Source organism: Penicillium crustosum (genome assembly GCF_028827405.1).
Source record: "Penicillium crustosum strain IBT 35664 chromosome Unknown utg000001l_segment0_segment0, whole genome shotgun sequence".
Taxonomy (NCBI): domain Eukaryota; kingdom Fungi; phylum Ascomycota; class Eurotiomycetes; order Eurotiales; family Aspergillaceae; genus Penicillium; species Penicillium crustosum.
The window spans coordinates 8,015,397-8,037,837 of record NW_026623122.1 but is presented as its reverse complement, the minus strand read 5'-3'; the positions used below and the strand labels follow the sequence as shown (position 1 = coordinate 8,037,837).

At 48.7% G+C, this 22,441-nt stretch overlaps 6 protein-coding genes across 6 annotated transcripts; 2 read left to right on the top strand and 4 right to left on the bottom strand.

Moving 5' to 3' along the window:
• Window positions 1-2,718: 2,718 nt before the first annotated feature.
• N7487_002999 (uncharacterized protein) lies at window positions 2,719-3,244 on the bottom strand (the record flags this gene model as incomplete). Its single annotated transcript, XM_056870746.1, has 3 exons — window positions 2,719-2,950; window positions 3,009-3,109; window positions 3,188-3,244. 3 exons carry the CDS (start codon window positions 3,242-3,244, stop codon window positions 2,719-2,721), a joined length of 390 nt encoding a protein of 129 aa, XP_056735530.1.
• An 896-nt stretch (window positions 3,245-4,140) lies between these two features.
• On the top strand, window positions 4,141-5,826 carry N7487_002998 (uncharacterized protein; the record flags this gene model as incomplete). Its single annotated transcript, XM_056870745.1, has 1 exon — window positions 4,141-5,826. The coding sequence occupies one exon, from the start codon at window positions 4,141-4,143 to the stop codon at window positions 5,824-5,826; it is 1,686 nt and encodes a 561-aa protein (XP_056735529.1).
• Window positions 5,827-6,241: 415 nt separating this feature from the next.
• On the bottom strand, window positions 6,242-6,642 carry N7487_002997 (uncharacterized protein; the record flags this gene model as incomplete). The annotated part of the gene is made up of 2 exons (XM_056870744.1): window positions 6,242-6,505; window positions 6,559-6,642. The coding sequence occupies 2 exons, from the start codon at window positions 6,640-6,642 to the stop codon at window positions 6,242-6,244; spliced, it is 348 nt and encodes a 115-aa protein (XP_056735528.1).
• A 2,500-nt stretch (window positions 6,643-9,142) lies between these two features.
• N7487_002996 (uncharacterized protein) lies at window positions 9,143-10,294 on the bottom strand (the record flags this gene model as incomplete). Its single annotated transcript, XM_056870743.1, has 2 exons — window positions 9,143-9,900; window positions 9,967-10,294. 2 exons carry the CDS (start codon window positions 10,292-10,294, stop codon window positions 9,143-9,145), a joined length of 1,086 nt encoding a protein of 361 aa, XP_056735527.1.
• Window positions 10,295-12,717: 2,423 nt separating this feature from the next.
• N7487_002995 (Chromo domain/shadow) lies at window positions 12,718-14,031 on the bottom strand (the record flags this gene model as incomplete). The annotated part of the gene is made up of 1 exon (XM_056870742.1): window positions 12,718-14,031. One exon carries the CDS (start codon window positions 14,029-14,031, stop codon window positions 12,718-12,720), a length of 1,314 nt encoding a protein of 437 aa, XP_056735526.1.
• An 821-nt stretch (window positions 14,032-14,852) lies between these two features.
• Window positions 14,853-15,264, top strand: N7487_002994 (uncharacterized protein; the record flags this gene model as incomplete). Its single annotated transcript, XM_056870741.1, has 2 exons — window positions 14,853-14,980; window positions 15,018-15,264. The coding sequence occupies 2 exons, from the start codon at window positions 14,853-14,855 to the stop codon at window positions 15,262-15,264; spliced, it is 375 nt and encodes a 124-aa protein (XP_056735525.1).
• Between the last annotated feature and the right edge of the window lie 7,177 nt (window positions 15,265-22,441).

Below are 22,441 nucleotides of genomic sequence, written 5' to 3'. Positions count from 1 at the left end.
TGTTTTGCGACAGAGAAAAAGGACAGGGAGTGAGAAGCGCTTATAAGGTATCTGAAGTCACTTTTCAGAACGAACGCCAAGTAGGGCCGCTGCTTCTCGGCATCACCACACAAAGGTTGCAAGCACCAACATAATTAAACGGGGCGAGAACGGGAGATCCGTAGTGGTCTGGACCCATAGGGAAAGAATAGTCAGGTCGTGGTTCGCATTGTTTAGCGTCATGGCCCCTTTCTATGCCCGGCACTGGTCTCATCCGCATGAGAGGCAATGCAAAATGATCCCACATTCGCGGAACGGATGTTTGGGATTCGATCGCACTCGTCGGACTTCGAGGACATATGGATGCCTTCATTGGCCGGTTTTGTATACCAACCCCTAGGGCCTTCCCGTGATCAGGGCCAGCAGTTTACAGCCACACAGAGTCCCCATAATCTCCGGTCCAATCCAGCGCAATCCCGTGCAGGAGCATCATCGCCCTGGTTACAGTCTCAAGCGTAACCCAGTCATCATCCCACCAACCGGATCTTTTCGCAGCGAGTTCGATGGAGTCGTCATGCAGCCTGCTCCTCAGCCTTCTCGCATGTGGTCATTTGTAGTTAACTCAGCGGGACGCTTGAACGCCTACAGCGGACGGAGGACACCCTGGAACACATGCGGCATTTCTGCCATTGGCGTTCAAGCTGCGTGGATCAGGTGCAGATGACCAGGTGCAGACACCGCACGCACGTTGACAAGTCATCGCTTCGTCTCAAAAATGAGACATGGCACCTGCGTGGGCCTTCGGACAGGAATAGAACATGAGGGAATTCTGCCATTGGTATTCACGCTGCGCTGAGTGGGCGCAGGCCTGTCGACACGTCATCGTCCTCGACTTGGAAATGAGCCATAGGCCCCTGTGCGGACCTTTGAATGAAGGAACGCCTTGGAGGGTTGGAATGGGGCGGACGTAGGCAACCGCCAACGCCCCAGAAAATAATTTCGGGGGCGGGCCATCCAGGCAGGCGAGGCCATGCCACCGGTCATCTCGCACCCTCCAGGAAAGATCAGCGATTCACACTCGCGATGTCAACCATGTCGGAGGACGCCAGCGTCCCTTCGCAGCGGCATGAGTGGGGATAGAAGGGGGCAGAGCACTCATTTTTGGGAACGGTCATCTCCGAGAGGGCAAGGGGCCGGAGCGGTGGCGTCCGACCTCAGGGGACCGAATTGACGAGGAGCGTAGGACGTGGGAAGGAGACGTCGTCGAGCGACGCACCAGCCGGATTATATAGTTGACGGGGGGCCGTGAAGGCGGAGACGTGCGGCAGTTCCCGTTGCGGGATAGCGCGGGAAGCCATGCCTGATCAGGACGACGCTGAACCACTACGGGGCCGCAAGGGCCGGGCGCTAAACCCAAGACGGGGGGTTGCCAGAAACGGCCGCCCTCTGGTAAATACGAATTGTCCGTCTCCTCGCTACTTCATGTGGTATACCAAAAATAGATGTTATGAAAAAATGGAGAGATTCATTACAGTGACTTCGGGTTGGCCCATTTCCTTCCCAAGTTTCCTATTGAAGAGGGAAGCGCCCGACGGCAGTCTGACCAATCAGACGGGTCGAGATGAGAGTATCTGCCACCAAGCCTAGGAATCGTGCTGAGAGACTGAGTAGTGAAAGATAGGTATCCGCAGAGGAGAATCAAACGAGTGTGTATTCATCAGTGTGTTCTTCTTTTTCCTCCTCCCTTTTCCGAAGTAATGAGCGTGGAGAGGTCTGAATACCTCAGGAAACAGAATCTCAGACTAGTACAAAATAGGAAAAGGAGGCTGACTGGTAAATGACTAGTCGTTCAATCAATACTCCTCAGCGTATTCCAATACACCTCAGTATACTCCCACCCAATCACCTTCTCTACATCGTCACCTGTTCTCCCACTACACTATGTGTTTGTATGTAAGATGCGGGTAACCTCTCAACACTGGTATGGTCACTTGAATACCCGGTTCCTACAGTATGTAGGACAGCCCCTTTTCCCATTTGTTCGAGTCCTCCTTCCTTCAATCAATCAATCTTTCTCTGGATGATTCCGGCAGTTCTCATTCGTTCCAATGCATACTAGTCAATACCAATTCTGCAAATCTTGACAATAGATTAGTATAACCACGGCACTAATACTAGTATCCAATCCACAAGGCTACCAGGCCACCAAACGATGGGCCATCTTCGGATTGCCCATTGACCTGAGTATATCAAGGATATGCTCGAGGACTCGGAAATATTGGCCTATGTTTCTTCCAGCTCCATTTTGGAGGACCATAACCGTGCATTCAGCACATTCAGCAGTACTTATGGAAACCTGCACTGCTGTGTCCGAGCCCATTCGTATTGCCGATTCTGGCTCCTCGTTAACTTTCCAGCTCAAAGAAGTTCACGCGAATATCATAAAACCCACCATCTCAGTGGACTGATAAGCGATATAGTTAACAAATAGATTGCTGACGTAGTACGGAGTACGGAATACATTACGGAGATCTGGAGCAACCGCTCTTGAGGGTCCAATTCCAATACACAGCAAGCCACTGGCAGACATCGTCGGCTGACAACTCTGCATGTCTATCCAGTATAATCTCGACACCTATCCCGGGGAATCAGCTAGCTATTATTCATTTTCTAGTTGTCCTATCTGGCCCGAGGCTCGGAATGGAGTGGAGGTACCGTCATTGCAGTCTGGAAGCGGGATTATGCGCTGAATTTTGTGGCCGAAAATTTCGCGATTGTCTCAATCAACAGACTTTGATTGAGAGGTATGCTCACGTAGTCATCCATGCCGGCCGCAAGACACTTCTCCCGGTCCCCAAGCATCGCATGGACCATGTTCAGTGTTTCCCGGACAGTTGCTGGGAGCCCTTCGGTATCCAAAAGCAGAGTCGTCAGCCCGATGCTACCGTTTATCGGTGTTCTAATCTCGTGACTAGATGCATGCATTAGCTTTGAATCGTCCACATCTCCGATGTAGCAATTCATCCCACCTTGTGTTTGCAAGAAACTCGGATTTACTCCGGTTTGCCAGCTCCGCAGCCTCGCGGGCCGCAGTATTGCGTTGAACGCTGTCCCGCAAGCCCGAGATCATCTGGTTTATCTCCTGTTTCAATTAATCCATCTCACCAGACGCCGACACCGTGATCAATGAGGTGAAGTCCCCGCTCACGGCAGCCTCAGTGATTTCGCCAAAGCCCCGAACCTGCGAGGTCAAATTGTCGGCCATGGTGTTGACGTCCTCGCTTATCGATCGCCAAATGCCATAGGATCCTTCAACCGTTGTCTGTCCGCCAAGCTTTCCGCGCACGCCCACGTCACTCGCGTGGCTTGCTACTTTGCGCGTCAGTCAGCCAAACGCATAGACAGCTTGTACATGTATATCGATGTGGATTTAGAAGTCACATTTTGTCCGCGGCCCAAATCACGGCATATTAGCAATCCGGTTGAACGCAGTGAGCTGCACCTATCTCTTTAGAATTGATTAGGTCGTCTACCAACTAGATCCCGGTTACATCCTTCGAGTGAACATGGGACACTGCTGGGAGCCGGACTTCTAAAATATAGAGACGTGGCTTGCCGTAGATATGCATATTGGTTATCGTTTCTGGAGGCTCTCTTTCCAAACTTAGAAGCGTGAAATTCTCAATATTCGCCCTTAAATCTCCCTTGTAGGACTTTTGTTCCTGGGAGCATCAGGGTTGGACTCTAGGAGCCAGATTGTGCGGGGGAACGCTGGAATACGCTCCTGGGGACGATCTTGTATACTCTAATACCCGGGTACTTTCAGCCCATTCTCCAGGATCCAGAGCTAAGTGAAATCGCCATTCAGTTCTGCAAGCAGTATTCCTAAGTCGGGTTGGTAGGATGATGATCTTCTCCAGTGAAGGTTTTTGCCCTGCTCGATATCCTGAGTCAGGCGACTATACTGTTTGGAAAGTGCAGACTGGGTGATAATAATTGAGATGCCAGCCTCGACCATGTCCCCGAAAAAGTATATATAACACCCCTTTCATCACCTTCTGCCCACAGGTGAACTGATTTGTTTTGAAGTGACATTCACAAACTGCGAGGTGATCTATCTAAATCCATATGAATTGTTTCAGCAATCAATCCTTATGTCAAATGTCTTTCCTCGACCTTCCCACTGAGCTTTTGTTGGAGATCTGCAACAGCTTACAGCCAACACACATCCTTGACCTGGCCTGTGTGAATCCTCACTTCCAGGCTGTATTTCTGCCCTTGCTGTACAAAATCAACGTTCTCCACTGCAAAAGCTCCGCTCTTATTTGGGGATCCAGAAACGGGGCAAGCCATGTTGTGAAGAGGATCCTCGATCATCACAATGCGGATGTTAACACTCGTGACCAGAACTCACGGACTGCAATATTCCACGCCGTCGAAAACCAAGACGAAGTGATATTGGATATCCTTCTCAACGACCATCGAACAAAAGTCAATTGCCGGGACCGAAATTCGCAGACGCCATTGCTCTACGCACTGTGTTCCCGCAAGAGCTCCATGGCATACAGACTACTCAAACACCTTGATATCTCCGTTACAGCAGAAGATGGCAAGGGTAGGACGGCTTTATGGTACGCGATAGCTACCCACAACAGTCGCCTCATACAACAGCTTCTCAAGAAAGGGAGAAGCACTATTGACATCCCAGACATCCTGGGGTTCAGCCCACTAAGTGTGGCTATTTACCAAGGAAATCTACCCTTGGTGAAACAGCTTCTATTCCTTCTATTCCATACGGCACGACATGGACAACATGTTAGAGGGTTTTCATCACAAACCGCTGAACCTGATGGTTATGATAAGATCCCCCTTCTATGTTTGGCTGTTCGAAAGAGAAAGCGGAAAATCGCCCGCTTATTGCTCTCCTATGGAGCCGATGTGAACGTTCAAGATTACCTTGGGAAGACTTCTTTGCATTATGCAGCAGAAATTGGCGACCTTAATTCCATTGCCATGCTTCTCAATTGGGATGGGATTGAGCTGAACTCGACTGACTTTCTTGGCCGCACTGCCCTCCAAATTGCGACAGAGCAGGGGTACTACAAAATCTTCGTGCTCCTGATTAAGGCTGGCGCAGATATCAATGCTGTAGATACGTACCAAAGCACAGTGCTTCATCAGGCATCAATGAAAGGAAATATCTCGATGGTCAAGTTGCTTCTGAGAATACCTCAGGTGAATATCAATGCGCAAGACATATATGGGTCAACTGCTCTGTGTCTCGCACGAGGAAAACAGGTCAAGCGGCTTCTACTAGCATGTGATGGTGTCGACGTGAACGCTACTGGGCTGCACCAAACGGGCGCGCTTCACCATGCAGTGACGGAAGCAGACCTTTCTACGACGCGTATCTTGCTTCAGCATGCTGAACTTGACCCAAATCAAACCGACGATATGGGATGGACGCCTCTCTATCATGCCACCGATAGTGGCAATTTGGCCATGGTCGAACTACTTCTTACCAGGGCAGATATTGACGTTAACAAATCGGCACCTCCGCCACTGTTTGTCGCTGCGCGTTACGGTCATGTCCAGATTTTCGATCGACTCATCAAAATGGAAGGTGTGAATATCCACAACGGCTGGTGCGGTACATTGCCGTTGGATGTCAGTATCGCCCGTAACCACTGTCACATTGTGACAGTCCTCATAAGGCAGCACGTCAAAGAAAACCCAAACCTCACTACCACTTGGTTTGATAGAGCGCTCGCGACGGCTAGGCAGTGGGGGCACACAGATCTCGTCAGGGTTCTGCTCGCTATTCAATCAATTAAACAGCAGCGCTAGAAGTCATCTTCAACCTCTATAGCAACGGACTGCAGTTTTTGGTCGCTTTAACGGACGCGTGATGACGATTTTATTACAGTACAGTACATTTCGTAGATGCTTTACAGGAACCCCCAGACGCACTCTCTTTCTTTCCACTAAAACGGTGACTGCACAGTAGTGTGTTGGCATGGAGACTCATCGGTTCATTTTCGATGCGAAATCAATGGCACGACACTAGAATTCCAAATTTTCAAAGACACTTTCCAAATTCTACAGTAAATCAATTGTTCCTGCCGTAAATCAAAATTCCTATTGTTTAACGAATTCAAAAACGGACAATTACAATAGCAATTCGCAGTAGGCTTAGTGTCTCCCGCGACATCAATCTGTTTTTCTCGCATACCTCACTTCAAACTGCCCTTCCCTACGTTTTCTAAATCCTCTCCTCCTCTTCCTCGTCGTCCGACTCTTCGATATCGCCCATCCTGAGCCGTTCTTCTCTGTAATGGTAATAACTTGCAACTTTGGCCATGCGCTTTGCCTGCTCTTTTTCGCTCATAGTGTCCCACTTCTCTGAGCGTCTTAATTCCGCTGTATAAAGTCCATTTGCTGAATTGGAGTGGCTCTCGTTTCTCAGATTTCTGCGCGGCACCAGGAAGATCGGCTGCAGCTGACGATCGATGCAGCTCACCCGTTGCTTTAGGTTGTCGGACGAAAAGACTGTCATCTTTTGGCTCTTGCTTAACATACATATCCGAAGACTCGCGCATCATCTTGTTCAGTTTTGTTGGGGTTACTGTGGCACCCGTTTTGCGCTTGACCAGGGTCTTCCATTTTCGAAGGATGTTCTAGGTGAACCAGATCGGGAATCATATACCGCAGGCTATATGTGTACAAGCTTTGTCGGTTTGGGCACAGCCTTGCTTGCAAAGCCCTGAGGCATCTACAGTCCAACCACCGCCTCATACTCACCCAATGCAATGGGAAGTCTCCATTCAGCATAATAAGCGACAGAAGAAAGATTGTGAATGAATGAAATCATTTAATCTTGGCAACAACCGCACGTCAACGTGTGCCTCGGTTGTGCCTCGGTCGTGTCCTTATAGAATAACAGTTGCCTAAAGATGTATACTACAATGAAACGTCTTTTGTTACAGAAGATTCAGTACTGTATTTTACCAGGCTCTACCAAAGATAACAAGCGACGTCGTTTATGGGCATTGCGTCCTGAGAGGCGACCATCCTGGTGTTATAGATGCGATCTTTCCAAATAATAAGTGGTCGGTCTGAACTGCTTTTTGCCAAGTGACCTTGCGTAATCAGCGGCCGGCCCCATGGAAATTTTGCGAAGCAAATATCTTAATTGATTGATGGATGGCCGTAAGCCCGGCTCACTGATTTGCGCTAAAGAGGCAGGTCGGACACCCGAGACTTAATACCAACACCCATGTCATTCGGTGACATTTCTCTGTCGGGGTGCAAAATTCGATAATTCTTCGTGACGCATTCAATTCAGGAATTGGCCTCAAGACTCGCGGCAACGGCGAGCTCTTCATAGTATCAAGTGCGCTCTGAATATTGTCCTATGCCACTTAGATTGTAAGTTTTTTTGGAAAACGAGATGCGTCGCTTGCCCGCAGATTTGCAACGCTCTCGTGAGATTGGGTCTGATATACATGTTTTTGTCGGAAGCCAGGGAATACGGCATTCCCCTTAAAATACAATATGCTAGGCACTTGTCAATCTTTCGAACGTCGTCAACATTAGCAGTCAGTGGGTTCTGATTCAGCCAACGGGTGACCTTTTGAAGGCCGAGGAAGGCGGAATCCCTCAGCATTCGTGATCAGCATTCGCGTCACTCTCGGGGTTGTGCTACGTCTCTGTTTATAGCTCATGATCAACGTCATTCGTCTCACTATCGAAAGGGGTTTGGGTGGCAAAGGGTTTCAGGTTAACAGGATGGCGAGCAAAGTCGATCAGGGAAGGCTGATCCAGTAGCATGAATTCGGTAACATTCTGCGCGACAAACAGCAGGAGTGCATATGTACTTGGCTACATCCTGGCTGGTACCGCTGAGCGACTAGAAGCTCCCCGGTTTTCTTGTCGGTAGGCCCAGCGGTTGATACAGTAGTAGCTTTTCCATGTTTCTTTCTCACCGTTCGACGTTTCGATCGGTCGACATAAAAGTCAGACGGTTAGCGCCGTTCTAAGTGGGCCAACGCAATAGAAAACTTTCCACCATCTTGGTAGGCGGAGCAGTATCGCCTTCCTAGATCCTTCCTGGTTGCCCTACAGTTATGCATCTCGCAGAAGTATTATTGAATACTACTGTATGACTCACACTAATACAGTCTCTAGGTGTTTTCCTACACTTTGCATGATTAGCTAAAATGCGCCGACGTGACTGAGCTCGCCTGGTTTGAGAAGCTAAAATCGCCTTCGCAGATTTATTTCGAAAGTAAACATAATTGCTCACCCACGTACCATGGTCATACCCTTGGTTTAAACACTTTGTGATGTTTCCTTTCCATTAGAAAAGCATGGCCTAGAGTTCAGTGGATAGTAGTAGAAAGGTGGATTCCATGGTGAAATCGACATTTTGGCTGGCTAGGATGAGTTGGGCCGGTAGACAACCCAAAGAGCCGTTGAAGCAGGTACCTTACAACGGACCAAGATTTCACTAGATTTCACCGTGGATTGCCGAATCACCAGCGCCCCGGAATAATAAAAAAGAGGATACTCACCGGTTAGTGGACTGATAAGTTAAGGGTGGTGAAAAGAGAGGGTGGTGAAAAGAGAGGGTGGTGAAAAGAGAGGGTGGTGAAAAGAGAGGGTGGTGAAAAGAGAGGGTGGTGAAAAGAGAGGGTGGTGAAAAGAGAGGGTGGTGAAAAGAGAGGGTGGTGAAAAGAGAGGGTGGTGAAAAGAGAGGGTGGTGAAAAGAGAGGGTGGTGAAAAGAGAGAGGGTGGTGGGGCTAGATACCACCGTTGTCGAGTGTGTCGGTCGTGCACCGGTGAAGGGAATGCCGTCCACTCGATTCGACGATTTCAGTCTTGGGAAAGAAGCCTACTTGCAACGTTCATCAAGTGCTCCTGTAATATTGTAAATCTTGGGATATGACTGCTAAATACATTCTGCTTACAATGGCAAAGGATCGCCAAAGAAGTGGGAAAATTACCATGCCCGCCCGTTGACTGGAAGGGAAAAGCAATATGTCGGGCGCTATCCTGTCATGTTTTGATGAGCCTGCTTTCTCAGATCGCCTCTCTTTGGAGGCGATTAGTAAGCAAGCATGGATTGCTCCGTACTGCGAAGTGAGAAATCTCAAAAAGGAATTTAAGCCACCGTGCCTGATATCACTCCATCATAAGTATGGGGAGACTTGAAACAGGTCACAAAGTTGATCAATTCTAGAGCGTCTCCCTCCGCCTCTCTCAAACCGGAGAACACTGCCCTTGCTCTTCCTTTGCTGTCCCATAGCCGGAGGGTAGTGCCAGCGCTGTTCGAGTGATGAAATGTAATATCCCAAGAACTCTTGTAATGGTCACTCTCAACTTCTAGTTCCCCAGCGAGACTATTGAGGCGGTAAAAGATGAGAGGAGAAGATATGTGCTTATAAAAACCGCGCTGACAAGTCAACCTTTCAAAATCGTCTAACGACTGGTGGCTTGATTGGGAAAGCTGAGAATGCCCGAATTCGAATTTTGAACTGAAAGAGTTCCATCGAAGATCGTCATCGTACCAACAAGTTTGTTCGCTCATATTTCGGGGTGTATGTCTTGTTCGGAACTCAGGGAGTGGTGGCTTGGATAAGCGCCACGTCCGCTCTATGTGTTCCTGCACAGAATATGCCGCCTCCCTCTCAGCGATAGTCAGTCGATTATTGGTCTCATAGTGTTGAAAAACCATCCTATCAATACGGGGGCATGAGGTCACAAAGGTCTTCCAGGCACTAGAAGCTTTAGCCGTGCTATTGTAGTATTGCTGTTGGTCAACCCCTCCAAGACACTTGAACTCTTTGTAAGAGAGGGGTGGAAAATCCATAGAGGTTGAACCACTACCACAAAATTGACGACTTCTCTTCGATCCTGAAGCTGTCACTATATTAGTTTAAACAACATGAAAATAGAAAGGAAAACAGGGAAGGTACTGTAACTCACCTGATTCAACGCCGTCCGTCTCAATTTTCCTTTTTCCCTGCTGACCGCCCGTCGACTCTAGGTGTGGAAAGATGCGGGTGCAGTCGAAGCTCCGGCAGCCGGGGTACTTAGCATACGTTGACTCAGGAGTAGATTCATTGAGTATGAAGCTGTTCAGTATAACATGAAGATGCTCCATATCCGCCCCGTTCCAGAACTCAGGTGAGTTCATCGGCACGGTCTTTCTATCCGCATCATGTTCATCGACCATGCTAGAATCGTGACCTTCGTCGCCTCTAATACTCGAACGCTGAAGAATCTCTGAACCTGACGACTGGCAGCCCACCATGATGAGTTGAAGTTTCAGAGAAATGTGTCGTTTTGGTGGGCAGTACTTGGTGATACACCTCAGAAAGGTGATGAGGACCTGTTCAATTGAATCAAGTTTGTAGTACCTGGACATCGATGATAACCAAGATGGACTTGAATATCACATAGGGGCTAGCTATTTTATATCTTGATTTTCTGCATTTGTCGTAGTGCAAGGGAGCTTAACTTACTGATAATTACGTCGATGTAAAAATTGTAAAGTCCCAGGAGCCCAAAGCAGATTGGAATGGCCTTAATTCTCTGAAAGCTGTAACGGGTAATGTTAAAGGGTCTACTACTGTGGTGGATTCGCACACTGACATTAAAAGGTTGATTGTTCCTGGGGCTGATAGCTTCCCAGGATCCAATGTCGTGCCTCTGGGATACGCACCGCTTATCCCGGGACAGGGCATAGCCAGCCCCAGCGTCAGTTCCCACCCTAGGAACCCTAGCTGATCCACCAGGAGGCTCTAACTTATCTTGTTCTAACCCACTCGCAACAACTCAATTGAATTAGTCTTTAAATAGGGGTCTGAGCAATCAGTTAGCCCTACAAGGAATGCAGCTACAATTTTGACCAACCTTCGATTTTGTGTGGTTTAAGATTTATAGTTGTAGGTAAATCATTGGTATTCTGACAGCTGTTCTCTTCGTCCAACTACACGTTGTTCATCTTGTGTTCTCAGTAATAATCGTATCGAAAAAGGGGCTCGGCAGCCGGGGTATTTACTAAGCGTGCTTTGCTTTGTTTGGGAGAAGTAAACCTTGCACCTGTTCAGGACTTGTTCGCTTCATTTCGCCCCATCAATAAATCGTAATATCTGAAGCGCTGGGCCGACCTGACCCATTCAAAGTCACATGGAAGACAAGAAATGCACAGATTTTCGGTGAGTGGCGACTCTTTGCGGGCCAGCACTGATTCACCTAGCTAGTCCCAGTTTACAGTATGTCTTTATGGAGTGGTAGGTATTGGGGAAGATTGTACCATGAGGTGGTTCATCCTGGAATCAAGAAACCTTTTCCATCGGCTAAGCATATACTACCTCAGCAGCACCAATAAAAAGAAATGGAAAGACCATTACACTGTAAATCCGTAGCAAAAACCGAACTGCAGCATTTGACTTGAGAGTACGTATAATTTATCGGAGGCAGGTTTGCGTAGTAAACGGACCCTACTAATTAGAGCATGATACGGTAACTGTAGAGTCACAGTGAAAGATTCTCTATGCATCCATTGATAAAAAAAATACATGGTTTCTGGAAATTGCCCTGACCAGTACACACTGACACTGTCTGTATAGGAATTGTCTTACTTTTAATGACAAGACCCTAGCGCGGATCATTCATTTACCATTCATTTGGTCCACAACGCGAATTTGCGGTCCACTAGAATATGCTTCTTAGAAAGGACCGTCAACATGTACACCAATGCAAAGCGTATTATGATGTTTCGTTTTTCTATTTCTGAAGGGAGAGATACAGTATCGTACACGGAATCGTTATGTAGGATTCTCCAACTAAGTGTGACCAGTGCTATTGATGAGCTGCGCTAAGATCCTAGCAGTGGGGCCGGAACAGGCTGGGTCACAGTGTAGTGGTCAAGGCGATTTTAAGAAACCCCGTAACTGAGGGCGCTAAGCGGTGGGAGAGCTCCGGAAACGATCCAGGTACTCTCGGATTACTCCGGGATTGCTCCAGGAGCCTCCTGACAGCTCCTGGATTGCTCCAAGAGTGTCCCAAGAGTGCTCCAAGACTGCTCCTGGATTGCTCCGGCTACTCCAAGGACGCTCCTGGATTACTCCGGAACTGGTCATGGAGTCTCTGGATCTAATTCAGCATATAGACTAGATAATCTTGTCCTAAGAAATCATCAATCGTATCATAGCATAAGTAGGCTCCCTCGGCTCATGAAGACAATCAGGAATTAAACCCAGGCTGTATAAAGTGCATTAGGTTATCTGTCCGCATCGCATTGGCCAGAAAGACTTCGTGTCAGGCTTTAGCACCAGGAAGTCTGCGTGAAATCGATGCTTCGTTGCGTATATCTGGAGCTTATTCGCATGGGACCACTACCCACACCTCTCTCCATACGATGCTAAATAGACGTTATTAGTATTCTCTCCCAACATGATCTTAAATCTCGTCTTGTAAAGTGTAACCATTGAGGGGTTTCAATGAATCAAGTATAATGTCACGTTCCTCTCGGAGACTGAGGACCTGCATAAATTCCCAAAGAAGGGAAGAAAAGCTGACCAAGAGGTATCACCTGAATACAAACAAGAGAATGAACAAATTGCTCCAATGATTGTGCTCGCACCGGTATCAAATCGTTGTTGATCAAGTAGACCAATTAAATAGTACATTCTCCATTTTCACTACAGATGACAGGGGAACTGACTGTATCTATCGAACAAATCTCGTTTCTTGTAGATTGTCTTTCATCTTTGTGCTCCAATACACTTGGAGAGAGCCTTTAGACCGACCAGGGAATTTCTGCGAGAATCTCCGATGGATAGCCGACCAGGGAAGATCATTGTGGGCTTTTAGCTTAGTTAGAAAATCGACTTCTTCCAGAGACCATGCAAGACCTTTCCTTATGATAGGATTGCTGCGCGTGCTGCTACCCTTGGCGATCGAGTGCGTCCGACGGGTGACAAAGGCTTTGCTCCGCGCCCGATCAGCTTTGCGACTGCAATCCGGTGTCTCATAGACTCTGTCCGCTTTGATAGCTCGTTGTAACTCGTAGTTCTCTAACGCAATCGTATCCCTTAATGAATATCCTGGTTCCCAAGTCGCATCGGCATCACCGTAGCCTTTCCACTTGACAAGGTATGAGACAGAGCCATGCGCATCACTTCTATGAGTGAGGATCTTTTCAATCTCATATTCGAGCTGATCGTCTTCTAGTTCATTTTCGCCCGCTTCACAAGGTGGTATATCTCCGTGGACCTGTGGTTCAAATCTGGATCCCTGATGTGGGAACCAGTCGAGGGTTGGGTGCGCAAGATTGTGCATGGTATCTGGATCAAATGCTCCACAATTCGATGCAGATGCTGTATCCGCTCCCATGGGCTGTGAGACACATTGGGATAGGGCGCCCTCGAATAACCAGGATACAAATTGCAATCGATCTTGTAATGACATAGCAAAGAACTGAGAACGAACAGAGAAAAAAGTGGGGCTGTTGTGAGAAGTCGTTTCTCGCAAAGCACGTCGACTGGAGCCACTTTTCATAGGGTTTTTCCGAGTATGACAGCTCTTCGTCACAGATGCAGTTTGTCGATGCGTAGTCACCAGCTCCGCTCGGAAATGTTGTCCAGGGTTCTCGGCTGGAAGTACGTTGTCGAAGGTGGAAGGTAGTACAGAGGACGTTTCCGAAATGCTTGCAGTATCAACATCCTCCTCCTCCTCCTGGCAGGATGAAGATTTACTGGGATGTCTAGCAATTGAACAAGAGGCATGATCCAGAATTTTGGGATCAATGTGCGCTGTGGTCACCGGGGTCTGTGGGGTAGAACTCCGGTGCCTATTCTCCACGGTAATAGTTTGCTGTGGAGTTCTGAACTCGGGCACGATCGATGGCAAAGGTGACTGAGCTTCAATATTCAAGCATACCTCTTTCGGCGGCCGTGCGGGAAGAGGATGTCGTTGAGCTTTGTCGACATAGGTATGCATATCAGGTACTTCATCTGACACCGAAGCTTGGGTGGCTGTCATTGAGATGGGGCTTGGGTAACGACAAGTTAGTGCCTGTGGTTTGTCATGGAAAGGGTTCCAGGGCCGAAACGAATCCAGGCGATAAATTGCACTTGTCATTGTCGTGAGGGAAAGGGATGTTTGGACTTGGGGATGGGTAATTCGGGGCACGCTCGTCTAACAGCAGGCTGGAGAGGGTACAGCGATTGGGGACGGGAAGGAAAGGGTTGAAGATGATGGGATAGAATTAAGGGGAAAAGGGAGGTTTCGATCTGAATGTCAAGAATAGGGGATGAGGGTACCCTTTATATGCAGAATCATGACTAGCGGAGCTCGCGAATTCACCGGTAGCCAAGATCCCACAAGCTGAAGCTAATCCGACTCATCACCATCGGCAGCAATTGTGTAGTGACAATTACATAACTCACTGGCAAGGCTCTCTGGCCATAATTCATGACGAAGGCACCTCCGAATTGTTCCATTGTGATCGCCATGCGCCAAGAGAAACAGGATCAGGGACAGGATCGTGTGATTCACGTAACAATCCACTTTTGGTCCCATGATGTAGGCAGAGACAGAAATTGAAGCCGGGAATGAATGAGGTATTTTCGCCATTGGCTTGTTCAATGAGTCTATTGTTTCAGAGGGGCATCAATGGGGCGAGAAAGTTTCGGAGACCCCGACGATGACGACAAATGCCTGCCATAGAGGTCACGAGCCAGGGTAGTAGGAGGGCGAGAGTGAGAGTTTGCACCACTGGACTCGTGCAGAAAGACCTATTATGGCCCAGGGAAGGACAGTATCTCAAGATGTCTTGACATTGACTCATCTCATCGTAGACCATGGCATGTGGTAGCTGTAGTGATGCAATTGTGGACTGGGTTGTAACTAACGCTGGCCAGAACGGCCCTGACCGTCGGTTCGAGCGGCATCTTCGGCGAGGTGATGGGTCAGAGCGCCAGGTGGCGCTGTAAGACGCACGAATTTTTTCAATAGCTGAAAAAAAGGGGTCAAGGAAAGGGAAGGGAACAAAGAAGAGAAAGTGCGTGGTCAATTCGAGAGGACGGAGAGCGGTGTTTTATAGATGGACGGCTGGCGGACCAGGCGGTAAAAGCGGCCAGGGCCCCGCTAAACCTAGACAGGTACCACCAAAATACGCTATCCCTAGAAAGGCATTGGCCGACCGGACTTGGGCAGGCGGTCGAGGGCGGCAGCGCGACGGATCAATGGGAGCCGAATGCTGCGCCCCGCTAACCGTCACATCGTATACTTTATACTGTTATAGAGAGCTATATATAATTTCAAAACTCTCTAAACCGTTATAGCGAAAGATAAGTTCGGAGCTGAATATACCGGGGCGCTGTTGAATAGTGTAATCAGCTCTTCCTCCGCTGTTCTGATCGGGGAACTTGACCGGAGCAAATTCCACAGCGATTCCGGAATTCTGGCTAGCTTTTTCTTTAGGTTATCGCGGATTATATCCGTATTCTGGAAGTAGTCAATCTATATTCTTACAACCGCTGAATAGGTATACTTACCTTAGCGTAGTATGTTCTATAATAATAAAACTACTCTTTATTTGCTTCCCTTCGGAGGTATTTCTAAACTAAGAATCTTGTGCTTAGCTCCAGAAGATAGTCTGCCAGTTCCATATCTGGGGCCCCTAGAGAGTTCTATAAAAGGTCTACGTAGAGGGGAAGTGCCGATACTTCATCCTAACGGATAGCGGCCTCCCAAATTCTCCGTACGAGGTTGGCTTACTCCTCTTTGTCAATTATCTCTAACTGTAACGGGCCAGAGCCCGGCTTGGATCACGTGAGGCACGTGCCCATAACATACATAAACCCCCATCGCCAGTAGATAGTTACCTTTTCTCTAAGATTGATGTAAACAGCATGTTGGCCTAGCCTAATTGAATCAATAAAGCTTCAGCCCTTCACATACATCAATCTTCCGATTCTTATCGTTAAACCATCGGACCCCAACGGAAAAGCCCTAGAAGCGACAATCCCTAGGCATAGCAGAAGAATTACCCCTGAATCACCCCCGATTCAGCGACGAAGCACCAACAGAATACCAGTAACCATGGAACCTCAGGCTCAGCAGAGTACACCCCCACAGTGGGTGGAAGCTATAATGCAACAGATGATGAGGAATCAACAAGCCCATGGCGAAGCAATGGAGCAGTTCACTACCTCCCAACAGCGGATGGTGACTGCACAAGAGCAGCACGCGGCAACCCAGGAACGACTCTCCGCCGCACAAGGAGAGCGAATCCGCCGCCTCGAAGAGATGATAGCACAACAAGGCATCAGCAATCAAACCGATGAGATCACTAGCGAAACGGTCACGGAACAAGTACGAACCGCCACCGAAACGCCGTCGAGTATCGGAGAGCCCTACCGCCGACCAAGAGCGAGACTCCCCGACCCAGTGTTATTCGCGGGAAGTGTAAATGACTGGCCTACATGGCGCATCACGATGGAAAACAAACTGGCAGTCGATGGCGAAGCCATTGGTGCCACACACGAACAATTTATGTACGTATTCTCCCGGCTAGAGAAGCTCGCCTGGAAGAACACCGGGACGTATGTGAAACACCGACGAAACGACGGCACCCCGGAAGAGCTCCTAGATTACCTAGAAAAGATCTATGGTGACCCAAACGCACAAGCACGGGCTGCCCGACGCCTTCACCAGATCAATCAATCTGAAGGTATGGCTTTCTCGAAATTCCTACCACGGCTAGAAAAGGAGTTCGCCGACGCTGGAGCACTAGAATGGCCCGACGAAGCTAAGCGACAGATCTTGCTCGGTTCCCTAAATCGAACTATGAGCAATTCGCTGATGAATCGTGGTATACCCGCCACCTTCCAAGGCTTGATCTCCCGTCTTCACGAAATTAGCACAGATATGGACGCGTTGAACATAAGTAAACCGCCCACTCGCCGCTCTACGAAATCTGTAGATGAAATGGATTGGACCCCGACGGTATCGGTAAACCGCGTCGATCCGCACGCGAATCACCGACGAATCAGTCGCGAACGCCACGAACGACCAAAGAGAGCACAATGGGTTAGTGAAGAAGAGATAAGCAGCCGCCGGGAAGAAGGCCGCTGCCTACGTTGTGGAAAGCCCGGCTGCTGGATTTCGGAGTGCCCGCTCTTACCAGCAAGACGCCCAGAGCAGAAAAACCGCGTGGCGGCAAGCAAGCCGAAAAGGAAGGAGGATCGCGACAGTAGCGAAAAGCCGCCGAAACATAAACGAACCGCCCGTATCAATAAATCGCGAGCAGTAGTCGAGGAAGATACCGAACCTAGTTCGACAGAAGAGAGCGTACAGACCAATAGTGAGTCGGAAAACGAGTAGCTCCTGTTCTTAGCCGCGAGCAGGAGCGAAAGGGGGTCGAGAAACTAGACAGAAGCGAGGAACCACCGTTCCTAGTTGACGTTAGAGTGAATGGAATCCAGTTTGCAGAAGCACTAGTCGATCATGGCTGTCTAAGCTACGCAACAGTAAATGGAGCACTCGCTAAATCTCTCGACCTTCCGCGCATACAGATTCGTCCCCGACAGCTAGACGGAGTGGTAGCGAATCAGGGCCGAATCACCCACGTCACGTATTTCAATGCGGATATCCACGGCCACCAGAACGGTACGATCTTTGCGTATATCATTGAGGACCAGATAGACGAAATCATTCTTGGCCTCCCGTGGATCAAGGACGTCGATGGAATATACTCGCCGAACAAAGGATATATGGACATTTTCTCTAAAACCAGAGAGAAAACCAGATGCTGGAATCGAAAGAATAGGACCATCGGACCGGTCGGTGCAAAAGCACTACGTGTTAACCGCGCTTCAGCCAAGTCGATTCGGCAGCTATTCGATAGCACCCCTCGACCGGATCGTCTACAGATTGGGAAAGTCACGCTAGACGATATCGACAAAGCACTACGACCTAAGAAGCATGTCGATTTGAAGGAAAAGCTACCGAAACGGTACTGGCAATGGCTGGATGTCTTTAGCCAACAGTTAGCTGATAAGCTACCACCACATCGACCTGGAATCGACCATAAGATACCACTGAATCGCGACCGAAATGGTAACGAAGAACACCCGCCTTACGGTCCACTATACGGAATGAATAAAGAGGAGCTTTTATACCTACGAAAAACGTTGACAGATCTACTGGATAAGAACTTCATCCGTGTTAGCAAGTCACCCGCAGCCGCCCCAGTACTCCTAGTGAGGAAACCGGGCGGGGGAGTTCGATTCTGTGTCGATTATAGGGGGTTAAACGACCTAAGCGTAAAAGATCGCTATCCACTACCCCTTATCCGAGAAACCCTACGGAATATGGCGAAAGCGAAGTGGTTTACGAAACTGGATATCATCGCAGCGTTTCACAAAGTACGGGTAGCACCAGGAGAGGAATGGAAGACAGCGTTTCGTACCCGATACGGCCTCTTTGAGTGGAATGTTACGCCTTTTGGCCTCACCGGAGCGCCAGCGACATTCCAACGGTTCATCAACCAAACCCTACAAGAGTACCTCGACGACTTTGTATCAGCGTATGTCGACGACATCATCATTTACTCTAGCGGTTCGATAGAAGATCACCGCCGAAAAGTACACGAAGTGCTACGGAAGCTTAAGGACGCGGGGTTGCAATGCGACATTGGAAAGTCGGAGTTCGAACAGAGCTCTGTTAAATACCTTGGATTCATTATCCGTGCAGGCGAGGGAATTCACGTGGACCCGAAGAAAGTGGAAGCAATACGTGCGTGGGAAGCCCCGAAATCAGTACGCGATGTGCGCGGATTCCTCGGATTCGCCAACTTCTATAGATCGTTTATACCCCGATTCGCTGCCTTATCGGCACCGTTGACCCGGCTCACGAAGAAGGACGTGGTGTTCCAATGGGATGAAGCTTGCCAGCAGTCCTTCACAGAACTCAAGGACCTCTTTATTAACGCCCCAATCCTAGCACACTTCGAAGAAGAAAGAGAGACGGTAGTAGAAACCGATGCATCCGGATGGGCTACGGGAGCTGTACTATCTCAACGACAAGACGACGGCCAGTTGGCCCCCTGTGCCTATATCTCGCAGAAATTGACCCCAGCAGAGTCGAACTACGAGATCCACGACAAGGAGTTGCTAGCGATCATACGCGCACTACGGGAATGGAGGCCCGAGTTGAAGATGGTCCCACGATTCACTATCGTAACGGACCATAAAAACCTACGATACTTCAACAAAGCGCAGCACCTTAGTGAACGGCAGATGAGATGGGCAGGCTTAATGGCAGAATTCGACTTCACGTTACACTATCGGCCTGGGAAGCTCGCAGTGCTTCCCGATGCACTCTCACGACGGGGCCAAGATATACCACAGGATGCTACTGACGAACGACTATCGAATCGGTTCCGAACCCTCTTCGAAAAGGTCTCGGTTCGACTGAGCAGACCAAGACAAGCAGTCACCGATGCCTCAGAGGAAGAAGCGCGATTAGACTTCAATACCCCAGTTTCCCTCTTTGAAGAACCCGAGTTACAGGAGGAATGGAAGAAGGGCAGGGCGACAGATGGCACATATCAGCTATACTCCCAAGCTCTACAGCAGGGAGACCGCCGAATCGCCGCCGAAACGGGCGTGAAGACTAGCCTATCGGAATGTCACCTCGATGAACGAGGGCTACTATGTTTCCGCCAGCGATTATGGATCCCAGACAGCGAGCCATTACGCACAGGGATCATCCAGAAGATTCACGATTCTCATATCACCGGGCACCCAGGACGAGACGCCACATACTCGATATTATCTCGACGGTTCTTCTGGCCCGGCGCAGCCAAAGATGTACGACGATTCCTACGAAACTGTACGGTATGTGGAAGGAGCACAGTCTGGCGCGATACGAAACACGGGTTGTTAAAACCGTTACCGATTCCCCAACGAATCTGGGCCGAAATAGCAATGGATTTCATCACAGACCTACCCCCGTCGAAGGAAAACGGAGCCACGAATCTATTGGTTATAACGGATAGGTTGACAAAAGGGGTCATCTTAATTGGTATGACAGAAATCACGGCAGGACGGGTGGCGGAAGTCTTCTTAACGCATTTCTATATGCACCACGGACTCCCGCTAACGATCACGAGCGACCGAGGCTCGCAATTCGTAGGTGGGTTCTGGCGAATCGTCTGCGAGAAACTATCGATTCAGCGACGATTATCTACCGCCTTCCACCCCCAATCAGATGGAGCAACAGAGCGAGCGAACCAAGAGGTCGAACGGATCATGCGAACGTTCATTGCCTACGCTCAGGACGACTGGATGGGGCTACTACCAATAGTAGCTATCGCGATTAACAACCGAGACGCCTCCTCAACAGGTTTATCCCCGTTCTTCTTTACCCATGGGTATCATATCGACCCCCTAGGAATCGAAGACAGTAGTACGAACGCTCTCGGAACAATGATGACTCAGCCCGCACGCGCTGGCGAAACGTTCGTGAATCGACTACGAGAAGCCACCGATTGGGCACAGTCAGCGATTGCAGTAGCGCAGGAGAAGCAGCAGGAACATACAAACCGATCTCGGCAAGCAGCACCTACCTACCATGTAGGAGATCGGGTATGGTTGAACCTACGAAACGTGCGCTCTCAGCGCCCGTCGAAGAAACTAGACTGGATTCATGCACAATACCAAGTTGAAGAGGTGCCTACGTCCCACACTGTGCGCCTCAATGTGCCTTCTGGCATACACCCAGTCTTCCACGTAGAGTTGATTCGACCTGCCGCAACGGACCCGTTTCCGTCACAAATCGTGGACGATTCGCAGCCACCCCCAGTTCTAGTCGATGGCGAGCTGGAGTACGAAGTTGAAGAAATATTGTCGACACGGGAGAAACGAGTTGGTAGGGGAATACAGACTGAGGTTCTGGTGAAATGGGTGGGATATGCAGAAACGACATGGGAGAGGTTGGATCTGGTTGAGAGCTGCTCAGCACTTGATGACTACGAACGACGATACGGGCCCGTTCCGAGGCCCTCTCGGCACCGTTTCAACGCCGACGGCGACATCATCGTGCCTATTGTGAGGATCAATCTAAAGGGGGGTACTGTAACGGGCCAGAGCCCGGCTTGGATCACGTGAGGCACGTGCCCATAACATACATAAACCCCCATCGCCAGTAGATAGTTACCTTTTCTCTAAGATTGATGTAAACAGCATGTTGGCCTAGCCTAATTGAATCAATAAAGCTTCAGCCCTTCACACTAACCGGCTATAATGAGCTGCTACTATTAAAAAATTATACCCGAATTTGTAAGCAGTAGTCCTAAAGGCCGAGCCTATCAACAAAATCCCCTTGTAATAGACTTTGCTACTATACCTTTTGTTAGTCTATCGCACAACCCGGGTTTGGGTCGAGATATCGGACCCGGACCCGGACCCAGCGCTGGGCCCCCAATGGGGCCCCAGTAAAACCCAACTTTGCATAAAAACAAACTCTTGGCGTTCATAAAGTTGCTAAATAATCAACATGTAATCTTCGTATTTTTTTGTGTTTTAGATCGAACCCATATGAACTCACTTATTCGACATCAACTTTATATGACTAAACTAAATAGACACTTATATCATTTTATATTGGCCAGATATTAGTTTATTACCAATAAAAATTAAAGATAATCATGGTTGTAGTGGTATTTGATAATTTAGGTTTGCTGACATGGTTGAAGTTGTAGAAATATATTTTGAATACAGTGTAAAGTAGTCACTCTATCCTTACACGTTGAGATCTCCTTTCGACTACTACTATCTCTGACCGCGGTCAGAAAATTAATTATACGATTAAAGCCTTATTCTACTATACTTTCTAACCGCGGTCAGAAACTCTAGCTGAGGGGATCTTACAGTGAGCGCGGGTAGAGCCCGAGTACTAATACTCCTAGTTTCTGACCGCGGTTAGAAACTCTGGCTGAGGGGATCTAGCAGTAAGCGCGGGTAGAGCCTGAGCCTTAGTACCGGCATTAGCCCGTTATAATTGCTGGGTTTTGCTGGGTTTTGCTGGGTTTTGCTGGGTTTTGCTGGGTTTTGCTGGGTTTTGCTGGGTTTTGCTGGGTTTTGCTGGGTTTGGCTGGGTTTGGCTGGGTTTGGCTGGGTTTTGGCTGGGTTTTGCTGGGTTATGCTGGCTCTAACCCACTTAAACCTATAATATATACCAATTAAATGCTAGTGAAGTAGGTACTTTTGATAAACGACGACTTGATCGTTCAGCTCTCTATTCACAGCTAGGGTAATACGTCTTCTGCCCTTTGTAAGTAAATCCCTTCTCTTATTCTTCCCCTCGTAATTGATCATTTATTTATTTCGCCTATTATGTCCCAGAGCCAGCAATCTAATTTGACATCCTCGATTTATGATGG